The sequence below is a fragment of the Egretta garzetta genome, unplaced genomic scaffold, assembly GCF_000687185.1.
Source record: "Egretta garzetta isolate BGI_Z169 unplaced genomic scaffold, ASM68718v1 scaffold204, whole genome shotgun sequence".
NCBI classification, from domain to species: domain Eukaryota; kingdom Metazoa; phylum Chordata; class Aves; order Pelecaniformes; family Ardeidae; genus Egretta; species Egretta garzetta.
In genome coordinates, this window is record NW_009259424.1 from 4,114,553 (window position 1) to 4,133,909 (window position 19,357).

At 42.0% G+C, this 19,357-nt stretch overlaps 1 protein-coding gene across 1 annotated transcript in view; it reads left to right on the forward strand.

Annotated features, from left to right (window-relative positions):
* FAM13C (family with sequence similarity 13 member C) overlaps positions 1 to 19,357 on the forward strand; it is a 53,824-nt gene that overhangs the window by 13,000 nt on the left and 21,467 nt on the right. The window contains exons 4-6 of the mRNA XM_009637018.2: positions 2,463 to 2,584; positions 10,940 to 11,003; positions 18,335 to 18,422. Coding sequence (XP_009635313.1) covers positions 2,463 to 2,584; positions 10,940 to 11,003; positions 18,335 to 18,422 — 274 coding nt within the window. The remainder of the gene's footprint in view (positions 1 to 2,462; positions 2,585 to 10,939; positions 11,004 to 18,334; positions 18,423 to 19,357) is intronic.

The following is a 19,357-nucleotide window of genomic DNA, read 5'->3' on the forward strand; positions in this document are numbered from 1 at the left end:
TCCAGAGGTTTTTCTGAGATCTGATATGTAGGCATCCTATGTGTCTCTCTTATTAATTCTCTGAGAAAGAATATTTTCCGTATGCATCACAGTGATGATGCAGAATTCTTTTTTCCAACTTTGCTGTTGCCAATGTAGAAATTAGGCTTTTTGGAGAATACAGTGTTATACTTTCTACTTTCTGTCATGTCCAATACCTAGCAAAATGTAATCCAGTGCTTACAAGAGATTCTAAGCACAAATGAGGAAAATGCCTGTTCTACCTGGAGAACATCAAACCACTGAAGATTTCTGGGCAAATAAAATAAGCTGAATGGGTTCAATCCACTTCTACCTTGAACTTTAATGAAAACTGTTGTGTTGACCTGTTTAGTTCCCAAGAGCATATGATCATTTTTATATAACTAGGGAAAAATAATGTTAAGATAGCAATGGAAAAACTAGAACAGCTGCAAAAAACTGCTGTCCATTTGTAACCTGAATTGTTATTACCATTTTTGGATAAAATATCATTCATTCAGTGCTAAATTATATTAGATAGACATGGGCAGAGAGGGAGACATCTGTCCTAGGAGACTCTGAAGGAGATAAAGGGTAACAAAAGCAAGAGTAATGCTGGTCAGCTGAGTGCAGCTTTCACTCCTTTTGCCCTGACATCACCAGAGTTTCATAACATCTAGTCTGAAAAAAAAAAAGACAGCCTCTGGTTTGAAGGTCTGTTTTGGAAAATTGCCCTTTGTGGGTTGTAAATATGGTTGGGAAACTCGATTAACCTCTGCTGGGTCAGTTCTACTGCAGCGGCTGATATCAAAGCAAACTCATTTCATGTTAGCACAGGTCTTATCAGCTGGCAGGGAAGGTACTTTCAGCCCCAGGGCAGGTCTGCGGTTCATAAATGCAGCACGGCCATACCCCACGGATGGACACACAGATGTGTGTGTTAGAGTCAGTGCCTGGCTGCGTCTTCCCGCGTACCTTCCACCATGGCGGTGACAGCTGCCTCCATCTAAAGATTGATTTCAACACTCTTTATACGCATCTCATAGACTAAGTAGGAGGAATTAATGTTCACTTATCTAACAAATATCCTATAGTTAAAATGTCATCATGGAGAGGAAGTAAAATGCCAGTGATTGGACTTTTTATTTATTTTTGCCAAGTTTGGGGCTTTTTTGTTTTGGTTTGGTTTGGTTTTGGGGGGTTTTTTGGTTTTTTACAGGATCCCTTAGTCCTTCATCATTCATTTTGAGAGGTGGGCACTGAATATTTCTCCTGACAGGAGACCATTTGGGCAAATTTCTTAAATATAAAACTTTTTATAAAGTTGACAATTTTATAGAAGCATAATTTAGTTTTGTTTAAATACAACATATATCTGAACAAGCTTAATTCTTAATCTCTAAAGATGGAACAGACTAAGAAGGAAGTAAAAGCAGCCACTGTTTTTGTAATGACCTCAGCCCTCCAACTTCCCATCTGAACAGTCCTATCCAAACCTCTGACTCCTACCATTCCAACTCAGCTTTGAAACTGGAGCAAAATAAGATACAGTGCTTTGCCAGGGGAAGTGAACACTGTTGTTTTGCAAATCACATTGTATTTTAATGTTGTATACTGTTAGAATAAAATATTGGATGATAAAAGCTAACAAAGAAGTAGAAAAAAGCCCCACTTTGATTATCATATTTTCGAAGAACTTCATTAACTTACCCCTTTGCTGTGCAAGGGAAGTATTATAGCGCATTCTATAGGAAAGGAAGTTAAGGTGTGCTGAACACATCTTGTCACAGCCTTACAACTGGTTTTTGAAAACTTAGAGTAAAATGCATACCTTTCTAATTCCTACTCCCTCAATTTGTTGGGCTAAATTGGCTTTTTTATTTTCTGTGTGGCAGGCTGGCTGATGTGATTTTATTTTCCTCGCTGCCTTTCACTCCTCCTGCAGTAATGCTCTGTTTGTAAGGCTATGCATACGCTAGGGGAAGGAAAGAGCAAAAGGAAAAGGGAACCTGGTTAAACCTTACAAAACTTGAGAACTGTGTTCGCTTTTGTCAGCCAAATTTTTTCTGATGATACCCAAGTAATAAAATATTACTGAAATGCGAGTAAATAATTTCAAATGGAATGTGAATGTATACATAAGCAAACAAATATTGAACTCTCTATATAGCACCTCTTAGCTCAGAAGCTGACATCTGTTATCTAACTAATAAACAGAAAAGGGATTAGAGTCTGCTTTGGTTTCAAAAAATGTTTTACCATGAAAGAAGATACTGCTTTGCTTAGAACCTTTTCTAGTCTGTGTTTTCCAGTTGTTTCCAGATTATTACCAAAAAATAAGAAAACAATCAGCATCTGCTCTCATGAAGCTCTTTTTTTCTTAAAGCAAAATATTCGGCTAAGCCTGATCTGTACTGACAGGGCATTCAGCATATATTTTTTTTTGCTTTTGCTTTATGCAGGATCTGGAAAGCACGTTGCCAGGCCTCTCGGAGTGGCAGGTGAAGGCTGGATCCTCAGCTAATGACTGTGTGCAGAACGTGGCTTTCAGATGCCAGGAAGCAGTCGTGAGATTTCAACCAAGGTAAGCCTTGGGATAAGACAGTGTATTTGACTTCTGGTTAACTGTAGGAAATCCTAATTAATTTGCTGCCTTTTGGATAAAATATCCAGGCTCCTGGCTCCCATTGGCAGTTGAATTCTGTATTTATACGCCTAGAACTGTTTGGAGAAAGTGAAAGGGTTGAAGATAAGAATGCAAATTTCATCATTCTTTAAACCCCATACATTTCAAGCAGGAAGAACATCCTCAGTTCAGAAACTTCAATTTCTCTGTGCCAAGTTTAAAAAATATCTTGGCAATTCTTTTCTTCCCCCCACCCCCACCCCCCCACAGTGCTACTTGCCTCACTCTTAGAGTTGTACTCTCACTGAGAAATGGGAATGGGAAGCCACACGCCCAATTTTAGCATGGGGATGCATTTATGTATGGTTTAGACCCTGGGTGATGTGTAACTGTGCTTGTTCCAGTGCTGTGAGGGGTACAGGGTGCCCAGGTCAGGCATTAGCCGAGTTTTGGTAGCAGGTAACTCAGCTGATCATGAAGTAACTCAGCTCTGGTAGCTGCTGGGAGTCACAGTTCCTCCTCCGATCTTTCATGGCTGCGCAGAAGGCTAGAAATGGGATTTCAGCTCACCCAACTGACCCAATCTACCAGTGAGGGTGTCTCCTAAGGAAAAGATTTAGCTCTTATCGACAGGCTTGCAATGTGTAAATAAGACCATGCTCTTCACAGCCATCAGTTTTTGGGGCCCCGCTTTACAGATTTCCCACGCTCGGGTGCTGGTTTGGCCCCGCTTTGCTGCATACATAGAGTTTCAGGCAGGTGAGCCGGGTTGTTCTCTGCCTCAGGGTGCATGACAGCCTTGGTGCTGTGCAGCAGGGGCTCTGGCTCGCTTTGGAGGGACCAGCGCAGCAGCTGTACGTCCCAGGGATGCTCAGCGGGTCAGGGCACAGCTAGCTGACCTACAGAGCTCATTGCCTCCAAGGTCTGTTTCAAGTCTGGCCTAGGTTAGTACTGGCAGTTGCCATCCGATGGCAGTTGGGTGCTTTATGTGAAATGAACTGGTTGGCTTCACCAGAGCTTTCAGTAGGCAACATTGTAAATGATATTAATTTGTGTTCTCAAAGGAAGCTTTAGCAGAAGGACCAAGCATTTAATTAGCTTTCACAAAGAACTGCTTTCACCCTCCAATGCTTGTATCTGCAATTGAGACACTGCAAAGTCCTGCATCTCAGAAAATGCTTCTAATTAGCCCCAGCCTAGGAAGCCTGCCTTCTCTTTCTCTGGCATTCTTTATGCTAGGAAAAAAATCACACCGATTTCTTGTAAAAAGAAGCATAGTGAGTTTGGTATCAGTTAGACCTACCTAGTGGCTCTGCTGATAGGACGTCTGTGTATGGGTAGATAATGAAATAACATTGGTTAATTTTGATTGATGAAAGGAACATGATGAAAGAAACATGGACTTTAAAGATGAGAACCAGAGTAGAGTGTGCACGAATAAAACAGCAACCACAGCAAAGTTCCTCTGTCCATTTCAACTGTTTGGCCTATTTAGTTTGCCTGGTATTAAACCATTGTTCACTATGCTGTGGATTCCTGTTTAGCACCAGAGTAGCTCCTTAGGAAGCCTGCTATCCACAAGCGCTAAATCCTTGGGAAAAACATTCCCACCACCCAGCTGGGGCAGGGGACTTTGAATTATATACGCTGACATTACCACTTCCAGTTTGAGGGTCACTGTGTCTGGTGACTCCTCTTAAAGGTGACCGGCACCTTGCCCCATCCCCTTGCCATCAGTCAGCTTTGATGGGGCCAGAGCAATTACATGCCCGTGGCTCAGCTGCAGCAGATCGCTGGCTGCTGCATCAGGATCACGGATCTGGCTTGTGCAACAGGCTGTGACACGTGGCCGCCAGCGTCTGACGTCTTGCCTTGTTTTCTGCCTTCTCTGCTCTGGGACGTGGCAAAGGTTAAGTATTCAGTCCTGGCAGCAGGCAGCAATCATAGCTAGATTTTGACAGAACACATCTGCTACCCCCACAAAACTCGAGTTTCACTGTCTTCCACCCTGGTTTTGCTAGGTTACTGGTAAAATTAGCAATATTTTGGAACACTACCTCTGCCTAGGGTCCTTAACTCATAGAGTAAAAGCTTTCTGGTCTTTTGGAGAAGAGGAGATGGCCACACTGCTGCAGGGATGCCACTGGGCAGGCTCTTCTGTCTATCAGATGGGTGCAGGGAGGACAGGAGAAGAAGGATTTCTTTCTGTCTCAGACAAAGAAGCAAGGTTGATTATTTCTAGTGCAGCTTGTTGTTCCTTCTGCTTTAATTTAGTTTCTGTCATTAGGCTTGTTGGAGTTTAAAATCTAAATGCCTCTGAACTGTACAGAGTTGTTTTATTTTTTTTTTTTTAAATCTGCTCTAGTGAGTGTGGGGCAGCTAAAAACAGGATAGTTTTCATCTGTCCAAATATGGATTAAAAAATACTAAAATATGAAAAACTTTTCAGTACAGTCCCTCTAAGCAGAGCAATCTAAATTCAGGGAAACCTAGCAAAGGATGTTCATAAAGAGATACGCGACAGAGAAGAACAGAAGGGGTGATATATGAAAAATAAGCTACAGAAATATGATTCATAGCTATATGTGTTGATTGGATTTGGGGGGGGGTACTTTCATTTTCTGATAACCCCTGCAACAGTGAAGGAAAAATTTTGGTGGGATTTGAGGGAAATGGGAGAACAGACTTGGTGAAGAGGTTTACAGTCAGAAGAATGGTGGAATACTGTCTTGTTCTTGAGTAAACTACATCTGACCTGTGAATCAAGGATTTTAATTTCAGGAGGTGTTTATCATGTGTGGTTTATGAACATTGGCATCAATTTAAAATATGAAATGCCATCTGCAAGGAAGGAAACCTTTACATTTTATTAAAAGGACATGAATTCCTAATACTATTGCTAGTGATTACATTGAATACCGCTCTAGTCACTGTATGTAGTTGGGTTTGGATAAGAGTATAATACAATCTGCGCCTCTGGGAGATAAAAGTTATATGCAGGCCCCAGGAACAAATGTTACAATAAAGAGAATTGCCTTTTTTTAAGAGAGAATAGGAAAGTCAGTATGGAACAATACATATGATTACAAAAAAGCTGCTCTTACTGGTTGCCGTCTCAAAGGCAATCAGCAAAACTGATGTGGAGTGCAGAGCTGTGTACGCTGTTACCTGAATAGAGTATGGTGTTTTCTTCAGATGTCTGTTACCTAGAGAGGGGGCTGAAATGTGGGTGTCAGTGTTTCAGAGAAGGTTGCACTCCAAGTCAGTGTGGGAACTACACTTTGGGGTTTTTTTAAGTTTTCTGCCAAAGAAAAATCCCTGAAAGTTCCCCCTCTTCCCCATTCCCCAAATAAAACGGGAGTGGAGTGGTTTCATTTTAGTAGGACTCAGCTGGTCTCTGGGTTGCAGAGTCTGTAGGGTGGCAGTGCCTGTCAGACTGATGACTGTTCTCCAGGAAAACCACAAATGCTGGGAGTCCTGGGCTGCCCTGGATCTTGGGCTCAGCCAGGGTCTCCCAAGGTTTCTATGCTTCCCATGAGGGAAACCAAGCTCCAGTGAGGCTCTCAGTATTTAAGTTTTCAAGGCAAGTAGCTTTTGAGAGTGCAGTTCAGGTGGGGTTTTAGTTTCCACGCTTTCTGCTGAAGAGCTACAGCTCTGGGATGCGTGGGAGGGAGGAGGGAAGCCACAGAAGAAGTGCTGATGTCCCCGTGCCATATGGGGGACCTGCACGGGTGAGGCAGAGCTTGTGAGGCTGCGTTCCTGCATGGGCAGCCAGGCAAGCAGGGAGAAAACTTGGCTGGATTCCCTCCGAGTCCTGCCTCAGGCCTGGCAAAAATTCATCATGACCAGTACGCGTCTGTGAATAGCTCTCTGTCAGCAAATCAGGATTTGCTGATGAAACGTTGCTGGGAAATAATTGACCAGTTCCTAAGGACAGTTTCTTCACGAATCTTGACATTAAAATATTGGTGTTTATGGTGCCAATGATACTTCTTGTACCAAGGCATGGGAAGTCCCTGAGCAAGCTCTTGGGCTGCAATACACTTAAAGGAAAAAAAAAAAAAAAAAGAAAAAAAAAAGATGGGGGGGGGGGAGAACAGAGGGGCAAAAAAAAAAAGATAGCATCTTACAGTAGACCAAATAAGGACTGTGCCTGGTGAGTACGAGAGGCGTTCATAATATGAAAACCAAATGTGGTCATCCAGAGCCATCCTTTAGGTAATGGCTGTGATTGATGAGACCGGCACTGGCATGCTCTCTGGCTGCTTGTTCCAGCATGCAGGGACTGCCCAAGGAGTAGCCCAGGATGTATCCAAACAACCTTGGGCCCTCAACAGTAGTGTTTCTTTCACTGCAAGTGTGTGCTTTATGTTCATCCAAAAAGTCTGTTGCAGTTCTGTATTGCCCTGTAAGGATTCATAGGCATGCTTTTGAAACATTCACCTGCAGCCCTGTATTAAGGTGATGACAACGTTTGAATTTCATAATGCTTTTTGCCATTTGTGGAGGTCTCAGAAATGACCTTTTTGTTTTCCTGGCAAGGAGGTGTGTGCGTTGTGATGTCTGCCTTTCTGTGAAGTCGGGTGATGTGGCTTCTGGATAAGCTGAATCGGTCCTCTGCTGCCGTACGGAGACTGCCCCTTCTGAGCTGTCAACCTGCGAGGCCACCCTCATGGTGGGAAGGGTAAAACTGATTGCTAGGCTGGAGACAGGGAAGAAGTATTGGGCCAAGATAGACTGAAGGTGAATCTGGAAAAAGGGTTTCATGCCACAGCCCAGTGTGTGGTTTGCTTGACAGGATTTATCCTGGCATCACTAATGCATTAATTGGCTCAAGACACTGAGCTTGTGTGGCATAAATGCGTCCTCAGGGGAGGATTAGATTGGACATTAGGAAAAATTTTTTCACTGAAAAGGCTGTCAAGCACTGGAACGGGCTGCCCAGGGAAGTGGTCGAGTCCCCATCCCTGGAGGTATTTCAAAGCCAGTCAGACGAGGTGCTTAGGGACATGGTTTAGTGGTGGGATGGCAGGGTTAGGTTAACGGTTGGACTTGATGATTGGAAAGGTCTTTTCCAACCTAAATGATTCTATGATTCTATAAACATGTAAGTCTCCTGGGGATGGGGTTAGTGTAATCCAGGTTTGGACTGGACTGAGACTTGCAAATTACAGAATGCAATGCTCCTTCCTAGGTTTAGTCTGGGAAATAAGAAGTGAATTTGCTTAGGTTATCTTTAAACATTTATCCTATTTTTTAAAATGGTGTGGTTTTATTTGAATTTTATGCAAGTTTAGAAGGGATATCATGCATAATTCAATAATTCACATGTTCTGGACTGTTTTTTAAACAGCTCACTGCTCATGCAAATTGATCTTCCCCTTGAAGTCTGGTAGAAGCTCTGTTATGAAAATTAGTATTTAGATTCTTTTTTGTTTTGTTTTCTTATGTCCACAAGCTTCAAATGTACATGCTATTGGGTTGCATCTTTGTCACCTGTGCCATGCAGAACAGAATAATTCTGCCAAATCCAGAGCTGCCAGTCTGTGGGGAGGGTGAGAGATCAGGCCTTTCATATTTATAAAGAATGATATAACGCATATTTGAGTAGTAGCCACAGAGAGAATTCCATTTCCATTATTTTACATGGTGTACATTATACAAAATAAGGGTTGCCTGCAATTACTCAAAATTTCAGCTAAGGCTTAAAATAATTTTAATGTACTCAGCACAGATGGAAAATTAGGGCTTGTTCCTGCTGCTTTTGAAGTTAATGGATATTTTGTGATTGACTTTTAATGAGGGTAGGATCCAACCCATAATTATTACATTGTAAGCCCTTTGTTGCCTCGTGACAATCAGATAACCTGCATTTGCCTAGCAGAGCCGTTAATCTTGGTGAAAACAAAAAAGCACCCCCCAAAATTCTCTATGTAGAGTAAGATCAGCTCAGCATACATATGTGAATGTTAATGTAAATGGCCTTCCCACAAAAATGGTTACTCACCTTAATGATTTCAGTATCACCAGACTCCAAAGAATGCAAAACTAAGAGCATCCTACTCCAGTATTTTTAGTGAAAAAGAAACAGTTAAGTGCAGGACTTCTGCATTCCTAAAAGAGCAGAAAAGACCATCATCCTGAATGAGAGAGAGGTGGTACTTCAGGGGTGCTGCAAGCTTTTTACTCTCAAGAGTGTAAGACTCATGAGTGCTACAGCTGTGAATTACGTAGAACTTTATATAGCACCTGTAAGCACCCTAGCAGCTAGGGTTTAGGGGTTTGTTTTTTGTTTTTTTTTTTGTTTTGTTTTTTTTTTTTAAGGACAGGTGACATTTCCTGTATATTACGCACCCTGAAAGGAGTCATCTAAATGAATACGAGAAGTGTACAAATCCGACACCTGTCCTTTTCTTTCCTTTAAGTCTACCTCTTCTTCAATGCAACAAGTCACTGTTCTTTATTTCATTAGTGAATTAGTGTTTGTAGCCTTGTACGTCCTTCCTTACGTGCTATTAAGCCAAACTATGAATATTTCACCCTTTCCTTTTGTCCTTTTGCTCTCCCCATGCTTTTTCTCAGTTTTCTTTAACTCTCTTCTGCTGCCCCATACTGTCCTCTCTGCTGCCTAAAAGCTAAAGATTGGTTGTGAGGCATTAACCTTTTTGCTTCTGTAATTCCATTTTTCTTTTGTTCTCTTGACATTATGGAGGTATTTGCTATTCATTTTCGGGCAAGAAGGTGGAAAAAATATATATGTGGAGAGCTACATAGAGATGTAGATAGGAGCTTGTATGAGAGCCAGCCAAGGCACCTTGCTGCTTAAGTATCTCCAGAAATCACTCACTTCTGCTCATGTACCTGTGTGTCTTGAGGGAGGTGCAGGCTGGCTGGTCTGCAAGACTCCCATGCTGGTGCTAGGTGTACCACCACCTAAATGACTCATTTTTGTTCCTATGTGAATTGCACACCTTGGATCCTGTTTGGAGGCAAGTGGTTATTCACCCTGGGGTAGCTATCTAATATGTCTATTTGGTAAGGAAAGAGTCATATCCATCATTTCAGTCTTCAAATGCCTCATAAATCCATGAAGAACTACAACAAAGGTCTGTGCATCTGTCTATACTGTTTTTGAGGTCTCTAGAGACTTTTAAATCTATTTGGGTTTGCTGGGATGACTCTGAGCACAGCAGGTTGAAAAAATATGAATTACTATGTCCAAAAGAATCTGGCTTTTGTGTTAGTTTTGATCATGTCTGTGAGTGAGTCTCACAGGGGTCAGCAAATGTTGCCATCTTTTCAGCAATAAGAAATCTCATGCTCTGAGACAGCAATAGTTTTCTTGCTTCAGCTGAGTTGCGAGTCAACTTGTGATGCACCCATGTCGGGCTTAGAAGTTGAGTGTGGAAAGCCCCTGTCGGCTTTGGGGAAGGACAGGGCTGTGGTACGAAGATATTCAGGTTGCTCTCCCAATCCATGGGAAGTGTTTTTTAGGCTTCAGTTTCATTCCTGTGCTAGAGTGAATTTGTAACTAATCCTGAAGCTGTGTGGAGCCTTGGGCCATGACCACATCTGCCTTGGGTGGGGCAGTTGTCTCATTAGCCATAGTCAGAGGGAAAGATTTTCCTCTTGCTGGTCCAGGACCTTGCCTTCCTATTTCCATGTGGAGGGAGAAGCAGTGGTACACTGAGGGAAAACCAAAGGTATGGGCATCTCTGATGGCTGCAAAGTGACACTCGTTAGGAAACGTGGACATCTCTCTTACTCAAAGGATTTCCAGCTCCTCATGAGCATCCCTTGGGTCTTTATGAAACCTGCAAAACAGAATTTAAGCAGAACATTGACGATTGGGAGCCTGAAATACCATAGAATTTAAATATGGAAAGATTTATTCTTTATGGCTCTGATACAGGAAAACTCTTGTTCCTGATTTAAAGCATGTGGGACAAATCGTGCTTAGATTTAAACATATGTTTGAGCTTTTTCTTGGCTTTAACCAAGATCCCCAAGATACTGAGAGCTGATCACGCTTCTGTAGGACTCTTTCTGTGTGACAGAGTGAGCTGGATTTTAATGCCACAGTTTCCAGGACATCGTTCACAGTTTAAATATATTATTTAAGATTCCACTAAAATCACTGTTGTTTTGAATGAGGTGTAAAATACAGATGTACCTCGCATAAAAATGTTATTTTTTGATAAAACAACTTTATCCCATAACTTGTAATTTATGTACAGACATGATGAAAAGTTTGAAATATTTACAGCACAAATAAGCAATCTATTGAGTCAAAATTCTTGTTTTGTTTTGTAGAATAGATCAGAACACATGCATTTCACCAAAAGAAGGAACCGAGCAATTTAACAGCTTAAATGAGGTAAGCTTAACCAGAAGTTGAAATATGATGTTCCAAATTTTGAATTAGATATTTGGGTCTTGTTCATTATAAGGTCTTAGATTAATGTAATCTCTTGAGAATCTTAGGTTAGCTTTTTAATGAATCATTCTAGTTGTGGTTTTGGACAAAAACTTAAAAATGTGATACAAGACTGCTATAACAGTTTAAAAGCCAGACGCAAGAGATTTAAAAAATATTTTAAACCAAGTTTATGCTGCTTTCTCTTCAGAAAAGAATTAAATATTTGATATTGACTGAGTGAAATACTATCTTTCAAGAACATTGGATTTTTTCCTCATATTACAACTCAAATGTGTTCAGCTATCTTTAATGTTTTGTTTAAAAATGGGTTCTCAAAGTTGCTAAATCCTGCATAAATAAACTATGAACAGTACAAGGTAGTCTAAAAGGTACTCTTGTGAGATGGGAGGAGGGGAGGGTTGGAGTGAAGAGGGGAAGCAAGGAAAGCCAAATAGCACCTTTTTCACGGGGATTATGACAGGAGGATGATGAGTAGAGCACAAAGCAGCTGTTGGTGTGCTCATGTCAAACAATGGATGAGCCAGGGCTGGATTCTCACAGGCAGCAATATACTGGAGGCCAGAAACAAGCTTTGCAATTATTTGGAGTGGGAAACCCTTATAAAGTGTCTCCCACGAACAAGGGTGTCTGCATACAAGCATAGAGTATGTTTACATACTGCAAGGGCAGTGAACAAGTCTGGACTTAAACAAGGAGCAGATGGTATTTTTAAGTGTAGACCAAGAAAACGGAAGCAGGGGGCAAAAAGAGTTGGGGGGGAAGGGAAGGCCATTCCTGTCAAACCATGGAAAAACAGCTTTGTTTCCATAATAAGCCGGAGACATCTATGTCTATTAATAGACGCCTGACTTTCATTAGGGCAAAACCACAATGTGTCCTTTTAAAGGAATTCAGACTTAAGCTTCTCCTTACAATGAATTATTTCCTATGTATTTGTGACATTGGTGTGCAGCTCACTATCGAAAATCGCAGTGCCGACTAGGAAGGCACATTCCCTGGCCAATATCAGGGAATATACTCAGCCTCTGTCTGGCCAATTAAGGCCCCGGGAGAAATCAAGTTGTTTCTTTTGAGAAGCCCCAATGCAAATAATCACCAAAGCTTCCACTTCAAAGCTTCCATTTAAAATTCTTGTGAAAGATTCCTTAAAGGTTACAATACAATATTATAATAAGTAAAATCATGGTAAGATATTAAAACAGATAATTAGATCAGAAATTAAAATAAATTGCTAATAATTTATGGGGAATGAGCAAAGCTTACTTTCTGGTGCTTTCTTTTGCAAAATCCTAGGTTTTTTTGTGTCTCAGGTCTACTGCAAACCCAAATGGACATGTGTCATAAGAAAATAAATTCCCTTCTTGGACTGGAGAAGAGTGGTGTCTCTCCTCACTGCTCACCCCTGGCACTATGCAGACCCAGGGCATATCTTGTTCTATCTTATTGTTGCTTGTTTGTTCCCCACAAAGGAAGTTCTGAATTGAAAATGTCATATGCCTCAAGACACAAATATTGCCATAACAGATACTGCAGAAATTTATTTATGTTCACATAAAATACGCCTATCTTATTTTAACCTGAACTCGCAGATTAAAAAGCAAGGGAGACGCTTTTATACGTCACTGTTCTAACGTGACATATAAAAGCATTAATTTCCTTAGAGTCAAGAAATCGAACAGGTTGATATTTGCTCAGTTTCTTTTCTATATGAATCACTTCAAAGGTGATTAAATAATGAAAGCTTGGATTATTCTCCTTGTCTGCCCCAGCTGATTTAATAAATACAGTAAATCCATCAATAAACTGGATATAATAGAAAAGCTGCCTTCCTGTCCTGGAGAGGCAGGAGCAGGCCCAGGGGCAGGGTGTGGGCATCCTTAATATTCAGACACACCATGTGTGGGGCAGGGTGGTTTCAGTGTAGGCAGAAAGCACCAAGTCTGGGCTCTACTTCTCCTCCCTTCTCCACGCTGAGACCCAGCAGGGTCCATGGGTGGGACAGGCCTGTTCCCTGTCCCTCTTCCCTCAGTTCTTAAATTTACTAGACCTTAGGATGTCCACAAGGATGAAACAAAAGATGCTGATGATAGCAATGTTTTTTCAGGGAAAGCAATTATTTCTAACCACAGTGGCTCTCTTCTGGCTGTTGTTAGCTACCAGTGAGCATGGGCTGATTAGCAGGTTTGGCAGTGCTGGATCTCCTGGTGCAGTAAGGGAGAGCACGGGGCTGCAAGGCTCTGTTTGGCACGTTGTGTGCCACCGGGCTATGGCCCTCTGGACGTGCTGCCCAAAATGGCACTTGGTGCTGATCCTGCAGGGGCCCCGTGCAGGCACCTCGAGCTGGTGAAGGAGTTACTGACGGCACCTACCGAGAAAAAGTTTATAAGCTATTTCGGGCATCTCCCACTCATTGCCTCAGCATTTTGGTGATAAATCAGGAGTATTTGTTCATTCGGTGTCCCACTCTCCAGAGGGATTTAGCAGCGTGAGTGTAGGTGTGTGGTATTTAGATGTAAGGAGTTATCTATCATCTCAGTAATTCCTTACCGTAAGGCCTCAACTCTTGATTTTCAATAACCATTGGGTGGAAAGAGAGGTGGTCAGTAGGGTGCAGTCCACAGGCTTACTTGTTTGTAAGGATGGTTTCTTTACTACAGGCTGAGCTTCCTCTGCAAATGGTAATCCTTTTGTGATGTGTTTTCTCCAGCAGGCAAGAGTATGATACTTTAATGACTATGTTTTCTTAAAGCGTTAGCAAAAATTACAAATAGGAGAGAAATATCACGCTGCCTCTCTTTCTGTTTTCCTCGGACTTCCTGTAAATGTATTTATTTTTCCATTACCTTTGATCTGGAATAATGCAGGATGTTTTTTCTTCTTCTAGTGGAATTGGCATAGCTCAGGTTCTTTAAGAAGAGATAGGAAACCTTTGTCCAAGACAATTACAATTGCTTCTTTTTCAGAGTTTCAAAATACTATTCTTAAGAGGCCCCAATATGGTTATTTTTCCAATGAAACTTAAGGATCCATTTTAAATATTAACATGACCTTTCATTTGCATTAGCATGGATCAGGAATCACTGCATCAGAAACTCTCGTGTTAGGCACCACAGTAAAGCTGGAATGAGCATCAGATCTGAAGTATTTGAACTGACCTCATTAGCTGATATAATATGCCATAGCTTAAATTACATCAGTGGTACTGGTTTCTGATATAAGAGCTTACTAAAATTTATGATGGTACCCGCCATGACCTAACATTTCCCTTTCTATGTATTTTAGCTGTTTATATTTGCTTCTAACATGTTTTGCAGCTTCTTTTAAATGGCCAAGAGCAGAGATGGTCCAGGTGGGCCCCAGGGGCAGGTCTGGACCATGAGAGATTTTTAAGTAGCCCGTGTATAGGCTGGTTCAACTCCAGCTTAGATGTGCTGCTGCGTGTGCGCGGCACAGGAAAGTACACGTCCCCATCACTGTGGCAGGATGCCTGCAGTCACATCAGGGCTGTACAGGTACTGGAAAGGATTGGAGAATTAGCTGGGGGAAGTTGGAAGCGGTCAGTAAGGTTTGGGAGGTTTGAGAAGATGAAGACAGGGCTCGGACTTTATTTTTCTCCCTTCTTGCCTTCCGTTTGCTGGCTGTCAGTAGCACGTTGGCCTGCCCCCAGCAAGCCCAAGGACAGAGGACCTGCTGCCAGTTGCTGGTCGATGGCTGTGTCCCCTCCCAGAGCACTTTGCTGCTCTGCTTGGGCTGCAGTTGCAGAAACGGGGGCTGTGCTGCTCCTGCCACAGAGCAGGGGGCCGAGGCTGGCGGGATCCAGCCCAGCTGCTCTGGCATTGCTGGTGCTTCAAGCAGCCCTCTGAGAGGGGCAGGAGAGGACACGCAGCAGGGCAGGGAGCAAGGTCATCCCTACCATTTACTAGGATGCTCCTGTTGCCCATAAGTTGGTGACCCTGGCCAGCTTTGTGCTTGGCCTTTGCTTAAAGCTGTGTCTCCTTTACATGTGTTCCCATAAATATGTGGTGGCTTTTCAGGTATAGTGCGCTGTGGCAGAGCCATAAGCACTCGGCTGTGTTTTAGGAGCAAGATGAGGTCAATGGCATGCACCACATTCATCCTCTCCCTGGTCACGTCAGAATGAGCAAGGCTACTTACTCTTTTTCTCCCTACATCAAATCCCTGTCAAGGGTACATTCATGAAATCATATAAGGTATTTCTATTATTATTATTATTGTATGAATTTTTTTAGTATTTGGCAGTGACTGGAAATTTGCCATCTACCCACCTTCCACAGATGGATGAAAAATATCATTTAGAGCAACTGAATATAAACCAGCTGGTGAATTACAGCATAAGCATTGCTGAAATACAATGTTTAACAATGTAGTCTGTGTGAATGCTTTTATACTGAACTTGCCATAAATATTAATGTATCATAAGAAATAGTGATGCAAAGTGAATGTATTTTCTTGATATGGGAATTTTTTTGTCAAATGCTTGAAGTAACAGTCTGTGAAGGTTAGGTATATCTGTCAGTTATTCGCCTATGTTCACCTTGTTGGTATGTTCTTCTGGTATGTTTGCCTATGTTTTCCTTACTTGCCATCAGTGGTTCTCATGATAAGGTCTGGGCTGGGATCAGAGTCCTCACTGGTCCGTAACTGGTATAGTCATCTTTTGCTAAATTACATTACTGACTGTAAAAGGCTGCCCGTCTGTTGTGGTAATTCCACAGCCACTTTGTTTGGGTCTAGCTGGGGGGAGAGGCAGTGGAAAATGAGGCCTGTCATGTCATGAAAACTCTTCCCAAAACAGTGCCATGGGTGTGATTCAAGTCAGCACCCTTCCCTTGACAAGGAAAATTCACTGCCACTTGAAAGCTGTTGAAGGTGAGATGGTTTCCATCATTCTGTCTCTAATCCAAGAAAGCCCTGTAGAGGATTAAAGAAGACTTTGAAAGTGCCTCATAAAAGAAGCTCAAATTGACGGTAAGAAGTCTACTAAATACATCAAAGGCAGGAAGCCAGGTAGGGTATTGCTGGGACTGCTGGCTGGCTGACAGGTAAAATGGCGATACAGCTGTAAACAGGGAGGCTGAGCGCATGCGTTATGTTGGTCTTCACTGATAAAGCCCGTGTTGGGGACATTTGCACACCTGGTAGATTATTTCTAGCAGACAGGTCAGAGGAGCCAGGTCAGTTTGAAGTAATATATGTAAAATGTTGGGGCAAACAGTGTCAGTAAATGACAAGGGAACGATGCCAGTCATTCAAGAGTCCTGGAGGAACTGCTGGTCAAGATGGGTAAATTATCCTTACAAATGGCAGCTGGGCCGGAGGACGGTAGGTCATTAATGCAACCTGTACCTGAGAACAGTGAAAATATCGTCAGCCTCAGACCATAGAAACCAGCTCTACACCATACCATATTTTTAAAGAATAGTATTACATTTAGGCATTTCATCATGAATCAGTGCTTGATCTTGCAATCACTTCTTTCCCAGTATTACAGGATGAGATTTCAAACTGTACGTTGACAACAGACAACAGGAACATAATTCTAAAATAAATATATAACACAAGCCACGTCTTTGCTCACACGCCTCTTCAATGTCAAGCTGCTTCTGACAGGAATGGCCAGAGCTCCTGTTCGCTCTGGGACCAGAAGGAAGGTGTTCCTGCATGTCCTTTCTGACCTAAGCTGAGGCCAAAGTCCAAGTGTTTGATTGTAACCTAATCTGGTTTGTGGAATGAGATATGGATTTTGAAGCGTTCCTGCCAGCACATAGAGGGGCGCAGGATCTAGTTATGGTGATCCTGTGCTTTTTTTTAAACTTCACTATTTTGAGGTATCTCCTAGAAAGAGCTACTTTTGTCTCCCTTTTCACTGCCTGAATTCTGTAAAAGGAATGAAAGGGTTAAGGCTGAAATATTCCCTGCTGTTCTCAGCCAAATTATTTTCCTTTTTTTTTTTTTTTTAAACACCTAAAATCACTGTCGTCCTTGTGTTTATAGAAGGGCTGTATTACAATAAAAATAATGCAATGACATATTAAGCTACTCACTCCATAGGTGGCATATTGTTACACAAAGGAAATTATTCCAATAAATAAATTCATTATTTCATTAAATGAATCAGTAAATTGGTTTCAGATCTTTGACAGAGTGGGGAAAGGAGCTTTTCAGGGTATAAACTTGAGGAGTTCTTTTTCTGTTGCAGCTCAGATTTTTTTTCAGAAATTGCTCTTCACAACTATGTACCATTTGAGGGACTTACCATTTTACATATACTTTGGTGCGTGCCAGCTGTGTGGTTATTAAGGCAGCCTTGTGTGATTTTGGTTTATGTTGCAAGCTGTATTTCCCTTGAGACAGGGGAAGGGAGCGCGTGGGGGTATGGGCTGTGACTCATTTTGCCCGGTCAGATGGTGATGAGGGCTTTCACAGCATTTACATCACAGCGAGATGCTTGTGTCAGATTGTACGGCTGAATATTGCATGCGGCATTAAAGATTCAAATGAGAAATGGACCAGGAATGACACAGTAGCTGGGAGCAATGTTATAGATAACCAGTCTTGTCCTCCTTGATTTGTCTGCAGCAAGTGACAATGATCTGTTAATTTTATCTCTGCAGCGAGTAGGAAATTATCTGGACGCCCTGTAGAAGTAGCAGCAGCCTCCGTAAAAGCTATGTCTACATAAAGAAGTCTCTCAAAAAGCCAATTAAAAAATATCTCTCCCAAGAATCCCATGCGGGAGCGTGTTCTCAGTAACTCTTTGTTCGCTGCTGTGTACTGCACAATAGGCTGGAGAGGGAGATTTGTTTTTTTATGAATGGTAAATGGGGAGGGACATAATGTCATCAGATCGTGATGTCAGCCCAATGAATGAAATACTTGCTTAGTGTATTGCTTCAAGACCAAGAAAAGGGACACCATCTCAGTTTGCCTTCCTAGAATAAATCGTCTTTTGCTGACAAAGTCATCTTTCCCACGTGTCATGAATAATCCATGTAAATCGGGACTTAAATAACCAGAAGTCAAGAAACTCGTGGAATAGTGCACGTTTGCTCTCTCGCGCGTCCTCCCAGAGCTGCTAGTGGAACACCCCTTTGCAGGCGCTGCTAATGGGCTCAGGGAGTTGAAGAGCTATCGCCGTATTCTGTTGTTCTCTATCTAGCCCAATGTTCTGCTTTTGTCTGCAGAATTCTTTGTTGAAGCTGCAAGCCCTCGAAACCGATCTGTGCTCTGCATTTCTGCCAACCCAGGAAGAAACTCCTCAGCTGCCGGCACCCAAGGATCCAGCCCCTTCATCAGTCCAAACCAGTGTGCAAGCTGATGGGGCCAGTTGTGGAGGTAAGCGATCGTGTCATGATGTGTTCTCATTTGCAATTATAAAAAAGCCTTGTGACTTGCAGTTTAATATCAGATTTGCAGTCCTCTGGGAAACAGTGCAGAGCTAAGGCAAAGCACCGTTTCCTGATGCAAATGCTGTACAACGTAAAAAGGGGTGATATCTGTTAAGAGAACGGAAATTAATGGCTATAACATTCTGTTTTTCCCAGAGGGAATCTTGCTTTTCAGACAGGTCTTAAGAATCCTGATTCTTTCATTTTCAGTTTTAATCTGGTTTTTTTTTTTGGCTCAATAAATTTACGCTCTTCACTTCCTGTGTCTGCATGGTGCGAGCTCACCTGCCGTACCACGTAATTCTATTTTTGTCATTCTTTTTGTCAGAGCAGTATCACTTCATTTCTCCTATTATTGATTTTAATTTAATGCATCAGCAGAGAGATAGCGAAGGTGAATTTTTAAGGCATGTGGGTTTTAATCATTCACGAGCCTGTATTATTACCCATCTGGGCAAACTGTGGTGTGTTATCTCTCCCTCTTTCCTCAATATGGAAACCGGTCCTGGCAAATAAATAGCCCAAAGGGTTGGCACTATTTTTGTCAATTCATAGCTTGTAGTCACAGGGCTGGCAGAGTCGTGATGCTCAGTGGAAGAGGAATTGCTGTTCGTGGAAAAATAGGTCAAAGGCGATGTGACTAACACATCTCACAGACAAGTGACATGAATACACAAATGCTGAAATCATTCACCATGTATGGTCCAAATTAAGGCAGACAGGTCAGCAACCCCTTTGCAATTGATGTTTTATGTCAGAATGAAGCCTGGGTTCAGAAGAACTTATTTCAGAACCCTTTTGCTCAGAATTTTCAGCAAGAAATAGCAGTGAGTTATTTACCTAAAAAAAAAATCACAAATGATAATGCTCTACTTAAGAAAT